Raw genomic sequence first — 18,899 nt, forward strand, 5'->3', positions numbered from 1 at the left:
CAGTGCAGAGCCTGACATGGGGCTTGATCTCACAACTGTGAGATCCTGACCTGAGCTGAAACCAAGAATCAGACATTTAACTGACTGTGCCACCCAGGCGCCCCAGAAATGAGGAAATATTAGCCATAGATTGCACATTACTCTGATGCTTCCTAGCTACATTTAAAAACAAGACGTGTTGGGGCGCCTGGGTGGCTTAGTCGGTTAAGCGTCCGACTTTCGCTCAGGTCATGATCTCACGGTTCGTGGGTTCGAGCCCCGCGTCGGGCTCTGTGCTGCCAGTTCAGAGCCTGGAGCCTGTTTCAGTCTGAGACTACCTCTCTCTCTGACCCTCCCCTGCTCAAGCTGTCTCTCTCTCTCTCCTAGAAATAAATTAAAAAAAAAACATTTAAAAAAAAATAAATAAAAACAAGACGTGTGTTGTGGGTCGAATTGTGTGCCCTAAAAGGACAGGTGCAAATACTAACCAGGATATCTGCGAATGTGACCTTCTTTGGGAATGGAGTCTTCGCAGGTGTAATTAATCGAATCAAGATGCGGTCATACTGAAGCGGGGTGGGCGCTAGTCCCGTGTGACCGGTGTCCTTCCAGGAGAAGAAGACACACGATGGCAGGACACCATGTGATGATGGAGGCAAGAACTGGAGTCATGCATTTCCAAGCCAAGGAAAGCCAAGGGGTTGCCAGCTGTCACCAGAAGATAGCACAGGGACGCGGAACAGATTCACCCCCCAGAACTCTCAGAAGGAGCCCATACTGCTGACACCTTAATTTTAGACTGCTAGTCTCCAGGACTGTAAGACACTAAATTTCTGTTGTTTTAAGTCACGCAGTTTGTGCTACTTTGTTGTGGTAGCTCTAGAAAACTAAGAACCACCCAAAGGGTCATTTGATTTCCCAGTAACTTAACTGTGTTTCCGAACAGAGCTCAAGGATAATGATTTGTAGACATGCAAGAATACTCAGCACTCAGTAAGGGAAAACTCACATGGTCTAGCATCCAATCAAAATTGCCAGCACGCAGGGGCGCCTGAGTGGCTCAGTCGGTTAAGCACCGACTTTGGCTCAGGTCATGATCTCACGTTTCGTGAGTTCGAGCCCCTTGTCGGGCTCTGTGCTGACAGCTCAGAGCCTGGAGCCTTCTTTGGATTCCATTTCTCCTTCTGTCTATGCCCCTTGCTTGTGCTCTGTCTATATTAGAAAAAAAAAAAATTACCCGCACGCAAAGAAGCAGGAAAGTAGGATTCATAATGAGGAGAAACTTCAGTTGATTAAAACTGGTCTAGAAATGACACAGATTGGTAGAGTTGGTAGTTAAGGACATTAAAACAGTTGTTATAGTTGTATTCTATATTTTTAAGAAACAAGTGGAAAGTTTAAGCATGTTAAATACAGACATGGAAACCATAAAAAGACCTCAACTGCACTTTGAGAGATGAAAAAAAAAATGTCTGAGTTGAAAAAAATACACTAGTTCAGATTAAAGGCAGATGAAAGGATTAGTGAGCTTGAATATATAGTAATAGAAACTTTTGATAATGAATCAGAGAGTAAAGAAAGGAAACGAATAAGTAGAGCTAAGCGCTGAGACAACTTCCAATGGCCTAATATTCATACATTTGGAGATTCCCAAAAGAGGAAAGAGAATAGGGATAGAAAAAAGACCTTGAAAATATCAATGAAAGATTACCAAATTTTATGAGAACTATAATGACACAGATCCAAGAAGATAAAAGAGGCTCCCAAACAAGAAATCTATGAGGGAAATCCTTTCATAATGTATACATACATCAAATCATCATGATGTGCACATTAAATATCTTACAATTTTGTCAATTTTGCTTCAATAAAGCTGAAAAACAGAAAAAAGGAGAAAACTATGCCAATTCACATAATAATCAAATTGCTTACAACTAGTGCTCAAAAGAAAATCAATCCTCTAGGTAAAGATGAGTGAAGACAATGATATCCCAGACACAAAAGATCAAATAGTGTATGATCTTATTTATATGAGATAGTCCAGAATAAGAAAACCCATTAAGACAGATAGCAGATTAGTAGTTGCCAGGGGCCGGGGGAAGGAAGGAGTTAGAAGCAATTGCTCCACGGGTGTAGGGATTTCTGTTTGGGGGCATGAAGAAGTTCTTAAAATAGATAGTGGTGATGACTGTGCTTTAAGTGCCACTGAATAGTACACTTTAAAATTTTTTTTTGTTTATTCTGAGAAAGATAGAGCGGGGGAGGGACAGAGAGAGGGAGAGAGAGAGAGAGAGAGAGAGAGAGAGAGAGAATCCCAAGCAGGCTTCTCACTGACAGAGACTAGCCCAATGCTGGGCTCAAACTCACCAACTATGAGATCATGACCTGAGCTGAAATCAAGAGTCAGACGCTTAACCGACGGAGCCACCCAGGCGCCCCTGTGTAAATGTCTTTAATAAGAGATGATTGATAGTTTAAAGTAAAATGGATAGCAACGTATGGAGTGGTTTATAACATATGTAAAAGTAAAATGGATGACAACTGTAGATGAAAGGCTGAGGAGGGAGAAGTTGAAGTATACAGTTGGATTGGTGGGTCTGACTATTCTGAGATCCGATGGGCAGGGCTGGTTCTTCTCTTTGTGCATAAAGGCCCTGGCCCAGCGACCAGGTGAGCCCACACACAGCAGGCATTTCAAAGACACTCATCATTGAAGGCAGGGACATAATGTGACCAGAAGAAATGCCGTAAATGCCAGAAAAAATTATTCCTCTCAGTTCCTTGAATGAAGGACTCAAGGAATCACTTCACCTTGGGTTCTTAAAGGGTATCCAGCTATACATTTTCCATTGATTGGGTTGAGATTAGGCAACCTGACCATCGATCAAGGGCATTGTGGGCCATGGTGGGGGAGCCGAGGCAACAGACAAAAGTAAAATCAGTAAAATTCCCTGTTCTTGTCGAGGGGGCTGGAACATGAACTGAAAAGACTTTTGACAGAAGGAAACACGTGTGCAAAATCAGAGAAGGCCCTCCATGTTGTCTGGTGCTGAGAAGCTACCAGGAAAAGGCACTGGAAGGAGCCTCTTTGCAGAAGAGAGTGCGAAGCAAGGCTAGGAAGGAAGAGACAAGGATTGGCATCAGCAGGAAGAGCTTGTGAAAAACCCTAACAGAATGGGGGGGAGGGATGTAGGGGGTTACAGGGACCACAACCAATCCCGTGCTGAGAATCGAGACTGATGAGTGTGTAAGACAGTGTGTGCTGGTGGGTGTCTAGGTCAGGGGTGGGGCAGTGAGGAGCTGGGAGTGAGAAGTGGGGCAGGAAGATACGGGGACACAGAGGCTGGGGCCTCACAAGTTGCTGGCAAGACTGGACACCCAGACAGCAAAACTGGGTTTCGGTGCATTGGACGGGATGGAGTCCACACAGATACATGCCTGAGCAGGGGCGTGACAGTCCATGGCCAGGGAAGAGTCTTCCAGAGTCTTCTAGCACAGGGCTTTCCCAGCGGTGCTCAGAGGGAATCTAAAGAGTCTGTGGTTGGGTGACAGGGCCACTGTCCCCAAGGTAGAAGGAAAGGTCCTGAGTGGGCAAGACTCTGGGATTATAGTCCTCACTTCAGCCAGACTGCCCTGTCTTCCTCATTGTGGAGTTGAGACCTAAAACAGTTTTTAAATTTATTTATCTGGAGAGAGAGAGTAGGGGAGGGGCAGAGAGAGAGGGTGAGAGAGCCCCGAGATTCTTTCTGATCACCAGGCAGGCATTTCTGTCCTGTCGGTTTTTGTATCTTTATTTAAAGGTCCAGCAACAAGATGAAGTCATAGAAAGGGATTTCTTACAATGGGAGGCCTTTTGTGATACCAGTTACAGAATTATTTCGACCAAGGAAATAACAGAATGTTCTTAGTGAAAAACAGCATAACATACAAGTTAAATTGTATATAGATAAGCTAGGAGTTATTCTGTCTGGCTCTCAAGAGGACAAATGTTTCTGAATTGGTTTATTTGTGGAAACTAACATGGGGGCCCTAAATGTGTCAGTCTTTGCACCTGGCTTTATGTTCTAGCTACTCTTATCTACCCTCATCCCAGTTGCCAGTGTAAGGGAGGGCGTTTGTGGAATGCAGGCCTTGAGGAAGGGACTGCTATGCTTTACCAATTAGCAAAGATGTATGTAGTAGCTGTGTTCTGCTCTTAACCCCAAAATAGGCTCTTTGTCTCGGGGCTGCGTTCAATTGTAACTCTTGTGTTCTTAACCCCCTATATTATCTAAGCCTTGGGTCTGCAAGGCCCGTAGGAAGAGCCTTTTGACAATCGCCCATAGAACTTTCATCTAAAGTCTCTTTTGTAAAGGCAGGAATATGTTTTTCCTTATGAGGTATCTGTGTTCAGAATATGGGTCTGATATGGAATATTGTGAGGCCTGGTCAATACCAGCAGGCTTATATCCAACATGAGCCAGTAGTAGCAGAAAGAGATACCAGTTTTCATTTCTCATGGGAGGAGCTGCAAACATTGTCACTTCCTTGTTGTGACTGCCATCCAGAGAGGCTGGTGCGGCTCCCGGGAGTCACCAGCAGGGTGAACAGATGATTACAACACGTGTATCTGTGCCCTGGACTGCTGCAGGAGGCTTCAGTCGCAATGAGAAGTCTCATGTCTACAGTGTTGATGACCACGGTCCACCAGTTAGCTATAGAACGGATCAAGGAGAAACGGCCTCCAGGCACCCTGACCCCAGATCAACCTCCAGTCCCTTGCTTTGTTTGCCATGACAAACTTCAGTTACTGTAGACCTGTCAGCTTCCTAAAACAGACACACTTGATTAGAAGAATGGGTATTGGGTGTATAAGCTTAGTTTCGCACCAACAGTGCCAAGAGCAGAGTATTAGAAGTGACCTGAAATAGCAGATGTGTGACTGAAAACTCTTATCACTGTATATATAATCTAAGCTACAAATAGACAGGGATATATATGTATACACATGTGTGTATATTATATATATGCACGTGTATGTCATATACAAATTATATATAGGTATATACTTCAGTATATATAGCTGTACATACTTTTAAAAGTACCCACCCAGAAATCCACCAGAAAAGGTTTTCCTGTTTCCTTATACTTGGTGAATTCTTTTTCCGTTTAAAGTCTCCCCTGGATTTATTAAACTTTGATTGCAGCTGCTAACTACGTGACCCTGTTGATGTGGCCTAATCAAGTCTCCAACCCAAGCCCCTCTCCTGACAGACTAACCCAGGCTTCCTACTACCCCCAGGATGGCGTCACCTGGACAACCCCCGCAACCTCACCATCGACATGGCCCACACGTACCTTCTCTGCCACACCCCCTCCCGTTGCTACCCCTACCTCCAATCACGGCAACTTTTCCTCCCCTAACCTCCGTCTCAGGTGGGAGGAACAGCTTATACCTAGTCAGCAACGATCCGAACTCAGAGGCATTACACACTCTCCACTGCCCGTTCACAGAAGGTCCTTAAAATCCATCTCTTTGCCTTCTCCCACCCATAGCCTGACTCAAGGGCCTTGTCATTTTCTTTTGCTCTGTGTACCTGGGGTTGTTAACTCATTATGTGCTAATAAATCTTTGCCGAATCACTAAATGAGATCATAAGTGGATGCAAGAGGGTCATATTTGAGGACTCAAAATGGGGAGCGTGTACCCTGCCTGGGCCTCCTGACTGCATGGAAGAAACCCAAAGTGCTGCAGCTGCTTACTGTAAACTTCCAGTAGGAAGCTCTCACTGGGAGTGTCATTTAGGACCTCGCCTCCCTACATACAAACGTCATCTTAGAGGTGGAGATACTCTCAACGGGTAGTACACGATGCTTCCCATTGGACCCCACAAAGCTCCTCGCCTCCTGCGAGGCCCTGGGGCCAATCCTCTATCTGGTGGCAACGTAGACCAAGAGTCACGGCCGTGGGACACCCGCCCTCCAGTGTGCCAACGGCTCAGAGTCTGTGGGAGGCAGCCTGAGCCAGGGAAGCACGTGGAGCTATTTCAAGGCATGTCCACACCCAGCCCTTTACCTGCAGAGTCACTGAGGTGCTTAGTCCCAGCGCATTGTCCCCGCCCATTCCCATCTCCTTGCAGCTGCACACTCCCTTCCCCCACTCACTCGTGTTTCTGGTCTGTCTCAACTGTCAGGCATCAGTCACCACCCCTGCTCACCCACATAGCCCCCGCCCCCACAGAGAGGTCCACCGTGCACGGGGGAGACACACCCCAGCCTCCGGCGGGCACCAAGGCAGCTCTCAGCCCTGGGACACCGGCGAGGGTGCACTGGACCACTAGAGTACCCAAGAGTGTGGCTCACCCAAATGAAGCAGGGAGCAGCTGTGCTCTTCCTGACAGGACTTAGGGGGGCCCTAAGGTAGGGGCTGGTGTCTGGGGTGCTGCGGGGCCACTCCTCCAGTTGACCTATTTACTTAGACCTCACTGAGACTTCCGGCCGGTAATGAGGATTCCAAGATTTCCCAAACTTATTCAAGTAAGTTGTCCAGCAGCACCCACCCAAGTTCCCCACCATCTCTCCTTCTGGACTCTTCTCCCTACGCTGGACTCTGCACTCAGAGCCCGGACTGGCAGCCTGCCAGAGGCCCTCTGGACTTGGGTTTTGCATGCAGTCTCTCTTGTGGACTTGTAATCACTCTCCCTGCGATGTTCTCAGTTCCCCTCCCTGACTAAGCGTGTCCTATCTGGTCCCCTCCCCTGGCTCCCGGTCATCCTGGCCGAATCCTTACTTTTCACGGTAAAAGGAAAATGGCCTGCTGGCATTTCAGAGTTCTAGTCATGCCCTGAGGAATCTCTTTATTCAGGACATCACTGCGTAAATCCACGTTTATATGGATGAAGGATTAATTTTCTGCTTAACCTAATGAGAAAATGGGAGACACAAATCAAAACAACATTGACACAATATTTTTCACTCATAATTTTGATCAAAATTTAAAAGATTGGTAAAATGTTTGTGAGTGTAGAGGCTAGTCTCATATAGTAATTTGTGAGAAAACATGGTGGAACGTATTTTTGCAATATTTATTAAAAGTTGTAAATATTCATAACCTCTGCATGTTAACCCAACTTCTATGGTATGTCTCTTTTATTAGAAAGCATATACATTTTCCCAAGAAGTCAGGTTTAAAAAGATGTTGAGGGGCGCCTGGGTGGCTCAGTCAGTTGGGCGTCTGACTTCGGCTCAGGTCATGATCTCATGGTTCGTGGGTTCGAGCCCTGCATCAGGCTTTGTGCTGACAGTCAGCTCAGAGCCTGGAGCCTGTTTCAGATTCTGTATTTCCCTCTCTCTCTGAACCTCCCCTGTTGATGCTCTCTCTCCCTTTCTCGGAAATAAATAAAACATTAAAAATTTTTTTAAAAGATGTTAATTTCAGTTCTATTAATTGTAGCAGCCAATGGAAAACAATTATGTGTCCATCAGGAGGAAAAGTGTTTAATTATTTATGACACATACATACTTTAGAATTCTAGGAAGTAAGTGTTATCATGGAAAGATCTTTCATTCACTATATGAAGTGGCAAAGGTAACCAGAAAGTTAACACATGCATCATTACCCAGTATGTGAAAAGGAAAACAATGTTACACATACATGAAAAGCCTAGAATAAGCTTTAAAATAATACACACCAGATTGGTAATTGCGGTTAACTCTGAGAAGAGGGCGGAATTTTTGGAGGAACTTTGTAAAAGGGAGAATTGTGACTGATTTCTATTTTTGGAATTTTTTTTTACAAGAATGTATGCACGACTACCTTTGTAACTAAAATATTTGTAAAAGCCTGAAACCAGAAAGAGGAAATGTGAATATTAATCAGTTAAAAGAACTGCTAGTTGCTGCAGTAGACACGACCTGTAACGTGAGCGGCTTACCACCACAGAACTGTTGTCATTCACATAAATTCTGATGTGGGTTGGCAGGGGCTTTCTCAGGTAACTCAGCGATCTAGACCGCTTACATCTTGTGGCTCTACATCTCAACACGGGCTCTCCGTGTTTGCTGCTGAGCTGCAGAAGCTGCATGGAGATGGCATGCTGGCTCCAAACCACAAGTGGGCCCTCCAGGAAGGAGAGACAAGGTGTGGATGAGCACTTACAAGGTCTCCCAGAAGCTGTCACCCAGTAGGTGCTTAAGAAAAAGGAATTTGTGGAGCACCTGGGTGGCTCAGTTGGTTAAGCGTCTGACTTCAGCTCAGGTCATGAGCTCACAGTCTGTGAGTTCGAGTCCCGCATCGGGCTCTGTGCTGTCAGCTCAGAGCCTGGAGCCTGTTTCCGATTCTGTGTCTCCCTCTCTCTGCCCCTTCCCTGCTCACTCTCTCAAAAATAAATAAACTTAAAACAGATCTTTTTAAAGAAAAAAGAAAGAAAAAGGAATTTGCTATGACATCAACCCTCTTCATTTCTTGGAGGAGTTTCTGAGAAAAACAAATTTGCCTTGACATTCACCAGCTTTTTCAAGAGCCTATTATGTGACACATGTTCTCAAATACAGGATCACATCTAGTTTTCAAGGGAGGCTCTGAATCTTAGCAGGGAGAACTCACCATTGTTCACTCAATAGCACTTTTCTGCACTGACTGCTTTTTGCAATAACTTCTATCATCTCAGCAGACAGAGAATTTTCTCCTTCCTTGTGATGCGGAGTCGAAATCTTAATTTATGAGCCTCTGCTGCCTTCCACATAACTGGACCTTCCTGAAAACCTTTTGGCACACTGCAAACCAGGAATTTCCTGTGGGGCAGCTACACAGACAAGGGGTAACAGAGGGATGGTTGTTTCAGTCTGTGCGGGATGCTATAATGAGATTCCATTGACTGGGTAGCTTAAACAAAAATTTGTTGTCCTAGGGTCTACAAAGTCCAAGATCAGGGTGGTGGCAGATTCAGGTCTGGTAAGGGCCTTCTACCTGGTTTGCAGCCAGCCAACCATTTTCTCCTTTTATCTTCACATGGCCAAGAGGTCTCAAGTCTCTTTCTCTTCTTATAAGGACACTAAACTCATCATGGAGGCTCTACGCTCATGATCTCATTCAAATCTATTGACCTCCCTAAGGCCCCACCTCCGAATACTACCCCATTGGGGGTTATGGTTTCAATAGATGAATCCTGGGAGAACACAAAACATATAGTCTGTAACGATGATTGCTTTTTCTTTTATTTATCTTATTTATCTTAAATAGTTTATTGTCAAGTTGGTTTCCATATAATACCCAGTGCTCATCCCCACAAGTGCCCTCCTCCATGCCCATTACCCCCCTTCCCCTCTACCCCACCCCCCTCAGCCCTCAGTTTGTTCTCAGCATTCAAGAGTCTCTCATGGTTTGCCTCCTTCCCTCTGCCCAACTATTTTCCCCCTTCTTCTCCCCCACGGTCCTCCATTAAGTTCCTCCTAATCCTCCTATATGTGCAAACATATAGTTTCTGTCCTTCTCTGCCTGATTCATTTCGCTCAGCATAACACCCTCAAGTTCCATCAACATTGCTACAAATGGCCAGATTTCATTCTTTCTCATTGCTATGTAGTTTTCCATTGCATAGATAAACCACATCTTCTTGATCCATTCGTCAGTTGATGGGCACTTAGGCTCTTAACATGTTTTGGCTATTGTGGAGAGTGCTGCTAGGAACATTGGGGTACATGTGCTCCTATGCATCAGCACTCCTGGATCCCTTGGGTAAATTCCCAGCAGTGCTATTGCTGGGTCATAGAGGAGTTCTATTGTTAATTTTCTGAGGAACCTCCACACTGTTTTCCAGAGGGGCTGCACTAGTTTACATTCCCACCAACAGTGTAGGAGGGTGCCCGTTTCTCCACATCCTCGCCAGCATCTAGAGTCCTCTGATTTGTTCATTTTAGCCACTCTGACCGGCGTGAGGTGGTATCTCAGTGTGGTTTCGATTTGTATTTCCCTGATGAGGAGGGATGCTGAGCATCGTTTCATGTGTCTATTGGCCATCGGGATGTCCTCTTTGGAGAAGTGTCTGTTCATATCTTCTGCCCATTTCTTCACTGGATTATTTGTTTTTTGGGTGTGGAGTTTGGTGAGTTGCTTATAGATTTTGGATACTAGTCCTTTATCTGACGTGTCATTTGCAACTGTCTTTTCCCATTCCGTTGGTTGCCTATTAGTTTTATGGATTGTTTCCTTTGCCGTTGCAGATGCTTTTTATCGTGATGAGGTCCCAATAGTTCATTTTTGCTCTTGATTCCCTGGCCTTTGGGGATGTGTCAAGAAATGGCTGCGGTGGAGGTCAAGGAAGTTGTTTCCTGCTTTCTCCTCTAGGGTTTTGATAGTCTCCTGTCTCATATTCAGGTCCTTTATCCATTTTGAGTTTATTTTTGTGTGTGATGTGAGAAAATGATCCAGTTTCGTTCTTCTGCATGTTGCTGTCCAGTTCTCCCAGCACCATCTGTTAAAAAGGCTGTCTTTTTTTCATTGGATACTCTTTCCCGCTTTGTCAAAGATTAGTTGGCCATATATTTGTGGGTCCAATTCTGAGTTCTCTATTCTATTCCATTGGTCTATGTGATTGCTTTTTCTTTTAAACCAGAACTAGTATGTCTGCTAAGGAAGCATTCTTCACTTCCTAGAAGAACTCCAAGGATTTTAAGAATTCAGCCTTTGTAGGTTAATATCCAGAATCTATAAGGAACTCACCAAACTACACGCCCGAAAAACAAACAACCCAGTGAAGAAATGGGCAGAAGACATGAACAGACACTTCTCCAAAGAGGACATCCAGAAGGCCAACAGACACATGAAACGACGCTCAGCATCCCTCCTCATCAGGGAAATACAAATCAAAACCACACTGAGATACCACCTCACGCCAGTCAGAGTGGCTAAAATGAGCAAATCAGAGAACTCTAGATGCTGGCGAGGATGTGGAGAAACGGGAACCCTCCTACACTGTTGGTGGGAATGTAAACTGGTACAGCCCCTCTGGAAAACAGTGTGGAGGTTCCTCAGGAAACTAACAATAGAACTCCCCTATGACCCAGCAAGAGCACTGCTAGGAATTTACCCAACGGATACTGAAATGCTGATGCATAGGAGCACATGTACCCCAATGTTCCTAGCAGCACTCTCCACAATAGCCAAAACATGGAAAGAGCCTAAGTGTCCATCAACAGATGAATGGATCAAGAAGATGTGGTTTATCTATACCATGGAATACTACATGGCAATGAGAAACAATGAAATCTGGCCATGTGTAGCAACATGGATGGACCTTGAGGGTGTTATGCTGAGTGAAATAAGTCAGGCAGAGAAGGACAAATATTATATGTTTGCACGTATAGGAGGATTAGGAGGAACTGGACGGAAGAACAAGGGGGAGAAGAAGGGGGGAAATGGTGGGGGAAAGGGAGAGAGGCAAACCATGAGACACTCTTGAATGCTGACAAAAACTGAGGACTGATGGATGTGGGGGGGAGGAGGGATGGGCATGGAGGAGGGCACTTGTGGGGATGAGCACTGAGTGTTATGTGGAAACTAATTTGACAATAAACTATTTGTAAAAAAAAAAAAATTCATAAAAAAAAAAAAAAGAATTCAGCCTTTGTAGATGTTTGCTTACACAGAGATTTCCATGGCTTTATCTACCATTTATGAGGGAGGCTTTGGGATTTGTTTGTTTGTGTTTTTTTATTTGTTTTATTTTTGAGGCTTTGGGTTTTAACTACATGGGTAAACTCACTCATCTCTGTATGTGTTCAGTGGACAACTTCAAAAACGGGCATCCAATTAAAATCTTATGCAAATATCAGGGTGATTTCAAAAATAATCTGACTTCAGGGGCACCTGGGTGGCTCAGTTGGTTAAGCTTCGGACTCGTGATTTCGGCTCAGGTCATGATCTTGCGGTTCGTGGAATTGAGCCCCGCGCCACTGGGCTCTGCACTGAGAGCGGAGGGGCCTGCTTGGGATTCTCACGCACACACACTCTGCCCCTCCCCTGACTGTGCTAAATAAATACACATTTTTTTAAGTCTGACTTCAGAGTTATATCCCAATAACCAGTAGATTATGTGTCACATCAGACTCTACTCACAAGCCTATTGGGAAAACACTTTGACAAGTTTTTAAAAACACCCAGAGGGGATGATCCTAGGGCTACCATAAAAATGTACCCCAACTGGCTGGCTTCAAACAACAGAAATGTATTTTGTAGTTCTGGAGGCCCACAGTCCAAAATGAAGGTGTCAGCACACTAGCTTGGAGGGAGAACTCTATCTCCTGGCTCTCTCCTCGTTTCTGACAACGGCCAGCCATCCTTGACATTCTTTCCCTTTCAGATGCTTCACTCCACTCTCAGATTCCATTCTTCACATCCTCTCCTCCATGTCCTCTGTGTGTGCTTACGTCTCACTCTCCTTTCCCTTATCTTGCCGTTCACTGTTTTTAGGGCCCACCCTAAGCCCAAGAGAGTCACAACTCAAGATTCCTAGAGTAATTCACGTTTGCAAAAACCCTACTTTCAAATAAGACCACATACACACATACAGGCATGCCTCGTTTTTCAAAAGTTCATTGTGCCACTTCACTTTCATTAAAGATCCGTTGGTACCCGTTTCCGCTAACTGAAAGAAATGCAAAGAACCTTTTAAGACAAAAAGGTGAAAAACAAAAATAGAGTCCAGCACTTGTTTTGCAGAGAGCCCGGAGAGAGGAGGCACACACCCCATGCAGAGAGGGCAGTGCCATAGGCTCCTTCCCCCAGCAACAACACCCGGCATCTCTCAGCATCAATCCACCATAACTCTGAAGCTGTCTTTGAGCGTCTGTACTTTCTCTTGATTTATTTTGTGCATCTATTATCAAGATGTGTCCTAAGGTATCAGAAAAGCCGGAGAGAGATTATTTTCGGGGTCTGGGAACGCTAAAAAAAAAAACCCTTTCCATATAATTAATGGTAATCATTCCTCCACATTATGCCACTTAGGCTTATAGAACCTTTCATAGGAAGGCTCCGCTTTCAGATAGAGAGGGAATTCTATACTGCGAATGAGGACTTGGATATATCTTTTGAACTGGGTCACTGTTCAATTTACTACAGATGGATCTAGACAACACTTGCCAAAATCAAACTTTTAAGTTCACAGGGATGTTGCATTCAGGGCTCCAGAGTGATGTTTGGGACAGCCAGGGGACTTCTGTGGGGGTAGGAATGTCCTGTTAGGGGCAAGGCAGATGCTTCTAGGTGTCCACTGGGAGCAGAGCACAGGCGTCAGAGCAGACAGTGAAAAGCTGGTCAGTAGGCCAGGGTCCAGAGTTGAACGGGGTCGGGGGGAAGGCACATGGGAAGATCTGGAGGAAGGTGCTGTGACTCCAGAAATTGCTGGGACTGGACACAAACCTGGGCAGAATCAGCTATTAAGGTATGATAGTGATCAGAGCAGGAGTCCCCTAGATAAGTACAGCTCCATCAATTCCCAAACTATGTTTTATTCTCATTTCCCCTTCTTTAGGGGCCTGCTTTTTTTTTTCTTATGTTTTATTTATTTCTAGGAGAGAGAGAGAGAGACAGCGTGAGCAGGGGAGGGTCAGAGAGAGAGGGAGTCACAGACTGAAACAGGCTCCAGGCTCTGAGCTGGCAGTCAGCACAGAGCCCGACGCGGGGCTCGAACCCACAAACCGTGAGATCATGACCTAAGCGAAAGTCGGACGCTTAACCGACTAAGCCACCCAGGCGTTTAGGGGCCTGCTTTTAGTTCCTTGTCACATGGTCCTTCTTTTTGCTGCCTGAGAAACACTACGAAGTGCTAAGAGAAATGGAGTGAGACAGAAGGCCTGCCTCAGGTGGTGAGGCGTGGAAACAACGTGGACCCTAAATGAATTCAGACCAGAGTTATAGACCCCGCTCCGTCACTGGGGCTGGGTATAATCTTGGAGAGATCACCAATCACTATGAGCCGTAGAGTCATCATCTGTAAAATGGGTTTGATGAGCCCTGTCATGCTGGAATGTATGTGAAGAAAAGTAGCTGGCACAGTGCCTGGCATTTATTGGATCTTTACCAAATGGCAGCTATTTCTAATATTGTTTTGTCCCCAGACTCTACTGCCCCCTCCTCTGGGATTCTGTGTTAATCCAGGACATCTCAGTTAATACGCCGCTCGCTGCTCGGGAGGAGACAGAATATCACATCAGGCAAAAATGCAGCTTCACAAATAAAACTCATTACATCTCTTCTCCTAGAGGATATATTCATTTGGTTAGTTAGTCTTTCTCCGCTGATAGAACTCAAAAGTTCCCAAACTTTGAGTCAAAGACCAACTCCTGTCTTCCCTCCTAGCTGTTCCTCCATCCCAAACACTGTTTCCATTCATTCCAATCCTCTCCAAAACCTAAATGTGCTTAGATTTGGCTTAATTACACTCAAGATACCCTACCTTTAGGGGCACTTGGGAGGCTCAGTCGGCTGAGTGTCTGACTCTTGATTTCAGCTCGGATCATGATCCCAGGGTTGTGGGATCGAGCCCTGCATCGTGCCCCATGCTGAGTGTGGAGCCTGCTTAAGATTCTCTTTCCCCCTCCCTCTGCCCCTCTCCCCTGCTTGTGTGCATCCAAAATACAATAAATAAGTAAATAAAATTTTAAAAAAGATAACCTACGTTTAATGTTATTTAAATGGCGTAGGCGCTGGCTTTCTCTGGCCAGGGAGGAGTGGCAGCCTAGTGGCCTCTGGGTGCCATTGCAAGGGAGTATCACCCTAGTCTCAAGCAGTCATTGCAGATGATGTACAGAACACCCAGTCGGTGCACTGTGTTAACTGGCCTGGAACAAGAGGTCGGGCCATCTTGCATACCTGCCCCGGGTGGAGAGTTCCCTCTGGTTTACCCACGATACCAGGCAGGTTCCCATTCCAGGCTTTTCTGTCACGTCTAGAACACATCACCTGTCTGTCCAGCCCCTGCTACCACCCGCAGGAGGGACTACAGTCTCCCAAAGCCCTAAACTGCCTTGGCTCAGGGCTTCTACCTGACTGCTTGCATCTAGAGTTCCACCTCCTCACTCTTCGTTTCTGCTTGGTCTTCATGTTCTGGAAGACATCTTGCCGTCTTCCTGGTGACTGCCGCTCCTAGCCTCTACCATTTTATGACTAGGGGCACGACTTCGCTATTAACACAGTGCTTTCTAAGGAGAAAAGACCCAATTAACGTTTGGCAAATAAATGAGTCAGTGAGCAGGATCTTTCATTTAATACAATTTATTAAGATTATGCCCACTTTCTTCAGCAAGCCAAGCAAGTCCAGGTATATGTCTTTTAATTTTACAGAACAACAAACTAGCGGTTAAGGGAATCCAAAAATGAACCGCCTTTTACATTCCATTTTTCCCTCCATTTTCTTTCACATTCCCAAGGAAGTTCCCATTCCCATGTTGTTATCTTGTTCCAGATCACAAGACAAAATTAAAGGATTCCCAGTTTATTTTGTAAAATGTCAAAAATCATATTCTTAAGTCTAAGAAACAGCAACAGAATGAGACAAATTCACTTATACACTTAGATTTAATGCTAATAAACTTTCTGGTAAAGGAAACAGCAGTTGAAAACTACCAAAAGTTTAAAAAAAAAAAAAAGATAAACTTCCAAATCATCCATACAAAACAGGAACACAAAGTTGTTGTACACTGTGCTCTCCTCAGTTTGACCCTGACCCTGTACTCAGAGCCAGGACTACCCTCTTCAAATACAGAGTGACCCTCTGGGCTCACTCTTCAGCTGCGGCAGGAGACGCTGCCAATCACTGCTGTGGGACCGACATGGCAGCAGTACTTTCCTCAAAACCAATTCCCGTCCAATCCCCCTCTTCATCATCTCTTAAAGCTTTCTCATACCACAGTGAGAAGGAAATGGGGTCCATCCCTTTGATCTTAACCAGAAATTCTAGAACTTTCACCTTGGTGGTTTCAGCATAGGCCCTGAGACCCCACCGGAATTCATAGCGTGGAGGATCGCTGTTGGGCACCTGTCGGGATTCTAGGTAACTATCACGCACCCAATCTACGGTGATGAGCTTCCTGGGCTCCCCATAAATGAAGTGCTCCTTCCCGGCATACACTCCCATAATATTCAGGAAATCCCAGAGGTTCTCCTCAGAGATGCAATTGCCCTCTAGGAAGATCACACCCAGGATGATTGCCAGGAAGCCGTTTGTAGGCATGCGGTGCTTCTCAGTAGACACCTCATCATCAGCGAGGTCCAGGGAGCTGACAAGGACATAGCCATGGACAGTAGGGTCTACCTCCTTCACATCAATGCCACAGATCACCTCCAGACACTTGGAAGCTCTCGTAAAGATCACAGGGAAATGTTTCCTGTACGTTTTCGTGATCACATTCACCATCTCTGCCTCTGTGATGAAATCCTTCGATTGATACTTAAGGATCATGAAACGCGCTAAATCAGCTACCTGCTCATCTAGTGGGTCTTTGGGCGAAGACTCAATGTCTGCTGGGGCCTGCAGGGAACCTGGATCCTCTTTTTCTGGGCTACTCAAGCCTCCTTCTGAGGTGCTCCGCAATGCGGGGACGGAGCAGGAGCCCTCAAGGCTCTGGGGAGGACTCAGTGTTGCGGCAGGCTCCTCCTGAGGCTTTTCCCCCTCCCCCTCCCCCTCCCCCTCCGCCGCCTTCTCCTGCCCCTTCCCCTCCTCCCCCTGTTGGGAGGCCAGGGCCCCAGGAGAGGAAGCCGGGGAGGTGGAGGGGTAGGAGAAGTTGAACGAGCAAGAGGAGGAAGTCTCCTCCTCTTCCTCAGCTGTGACAACATGGGCCTCCGCCGGGCCCTGCGTCTCACTTTGGGCCTGAGAGTCTGGCTCAAATGTGAGGCACAGATGCTTTGAAGGGGGAAACATGATGAATCCAGCTGGCGGCGGCAGCAAGCAGAAGTGCGAGTGGGATGATGGGAGACGGGGCGCCACAGGCCTGGGGAGAGAGGGAGAGGGACAGCGGCCTCAGCAGAGAAACACATCCTTGGAGGCTCTGACAGAGACCAACTTACAGGCTCCTGGTGGAGGGGTGGTGCTCTAGAGCCTCACAAGGCTCCTGTCTTCCTGGACAGTTCGTCCCCTAGAACCCCGTAGGAGGGTGTGAGAAAGTTCCGCAGGGCGCAGCCAGCCGGCACAGCTCCAGGCTTCCAGAGCTGACTCCGGGGAGGCGGAGTTGAGCACTGTGGGGTCCCTTCTGCTCCGACATGGACGGGGGCCTTGAGAGACACTCGGCTCCCAGCACTGCCTGGGCGGCCTCTGCTCTGCTGAACTGAGGACAGTATGTATCTCACACCAAAACCTCACCTCATTGCTCCCGGAGCCCCGAACAGGTGAGGAGGGACCAGGCTCCGGGAGGTCCCTACTGTCCTGCAGTGGATGACCCCCCTCTGTGCTCACCAAGCTTCTCACCTTTCCCCGAACAAGGCCTGCCCCCTGCCCCTCGACCGACCCCTCCCTCACTTCCCTGCCTCTGCCAGCCCACGGCAAAATTTTCCTACCAGGAACTCACCTTCTTAAGGCCAGTGAGAAGGAAGTGGAAGAGTAACACACTGGACCACATGAGCCCAGGGCCTCCCCGGGTGACAGCGAGGGCTGGCCCAAGTCCGTGCGACGCCCTGCCTGCTAGCCGAGGGTGACCCTCATTGCTCACCTGGATGCCTGGTAGGGGCTGCGACTCCCCCATCTGCTGTCCTGAGTCTGGCCCCTTGAGAACAAGCCCTCACCTCCCTGAGACCACCAAGAAGGGAGGGAGGGCAGGCACACGTGTTCACTGTGGCCCAGAGCCTCCCAGAGCCGACAAGCGGGGACAGGGTAGAGTTCCTGCGAGGCTCTTTCCGTCTGGGTTGGGGGCCCCCTTAGTCTTCCTTCGAGGTCCTTACCTCACCTTGACTCGCCACAGATCCTGGAACTCTTCCCTCTGCTGATGTCACCGGCTCAGACCAAGCTCTTCGCCTCCCTGGGATACTCCAAACAAAAGTAAAAAGACACCAAATTCAGCTGCTCCTGTGCGGGCTCTAGTCCAGTGTGGGGAATGCACCCTCTCCTCCCTCCAGCTGTTCATCCGTGCTCCCGGCAAGGCCTGTCCTACCTTCTGCTGACCTAAGTCCCCCCTCCACCCAAGGCCTCACCTCCACGAAACACTCTACCCCCCTGACTCCTGGGCAGAGTCTGTGGCAGAAGTGAGAGTTCCTCCCACCTGGCTGCCCCTGCTCAGGTCCCCCCGGGCTTCGCCAAGGATCCTGACAGTGACTCCTGACAGAGCCTGGGAATCCGCCCTCTTCTGAACTGCCGTGTCACCTCCTGAGACCAAGGTCCTCACCTCTGTAAGACCCTCCCGGACAAGAGTAAGGAAATGCCACATCTAGCCGCCCTTGCCTGCCGCCTCCTGGGGTTGATGGGGAGCGGGGGGGACAGGACAGGGCTGAGGCTTCCCCTGTCTTGGGGTATTTTCAAGGCAGGCCAAGGCCACATCCATATGAGGTGGAAGGTCCTCTCCATCCTCGCGCATAGTCCTCTTCTTGATGACTGGCAGGGCCTGGAACTGTGCCCTCTATTAACCTGCCTTTGTCACCCTCAGGAGAAGCCTCACTTCCCCCAGACTTCCAACGTGGAAATCAGGAAACATGACGAGGCAACCCTGCCGTGTGGCCTCCCGGGGCTGCCGGCAGGGGTCAGTCTCCAGGACACCTGCCTACAGGGTAAGAGATCCTCTAAATCTTCCCTCGGCGTCCTCACCCGGACACCTGGCGAGCGCGCTACTCCTCCTTCTGCTACACTCGGCCACGCCCATCAGACTGAGGTCCTCACCTCCCTGAGACCCCCCCACACCAGACAATACAGAGGGGTGGCCACACTCAGCAAGCACGTCTCTGGTCCTCGCATGTTGAC

At 47.4% G+C, this 18,899-nt stretch overlaps 1 protein-coding gene across 1 annotated transcript; it reads right to left on the reverse strand.

The window, feature by feature from the left end:
* Positions 1 to 15,216: 15,216 nt before the first annotated feature.
* Positions 15,217 to 17,920, reverse strand: LOC120221244 (melanoma-associated antigen 10-like). Its single transcript, XM_039218514.1, has 2 exons — positions 17,891 to 17,920; positions 15,217 to 16,947 (listed from the first exon to the last, which is right to left on the reverse strand). Exon 2 carries the CDS (start codon positions 16,875 to 16,877, stop codon positions 15,771 to 15,773), a length of 1,107 nt encoding a protein of 368 aa, XP_039074445.1. The 5' UTR covers positions 16,878 to 16,947; positions 17,891 to 17,920; the 3' UTR covers positions 15,217 to 15,770.
* Between the last annotated feature and the right edge of the window lie 979 nt (positions 17,921 to 18,899).

This window comes from Hyaena hyaena, unplaced genomic scaffold (genome assembly GCF_003009895.1).
Source record: "Hyaena hyaena isolate Hyena2069 unplaced genomic scaffold, ASM300989v1 scaffold_765, whole genome shotgun sequence".
Classification (NCBI taxonomy): domain Eukaryota; kingdom Metazoa; phylum Chordata; class Mammalia; order Carnivora; family Hyaenidae; genus Hyaena; species Hyaena hyaena.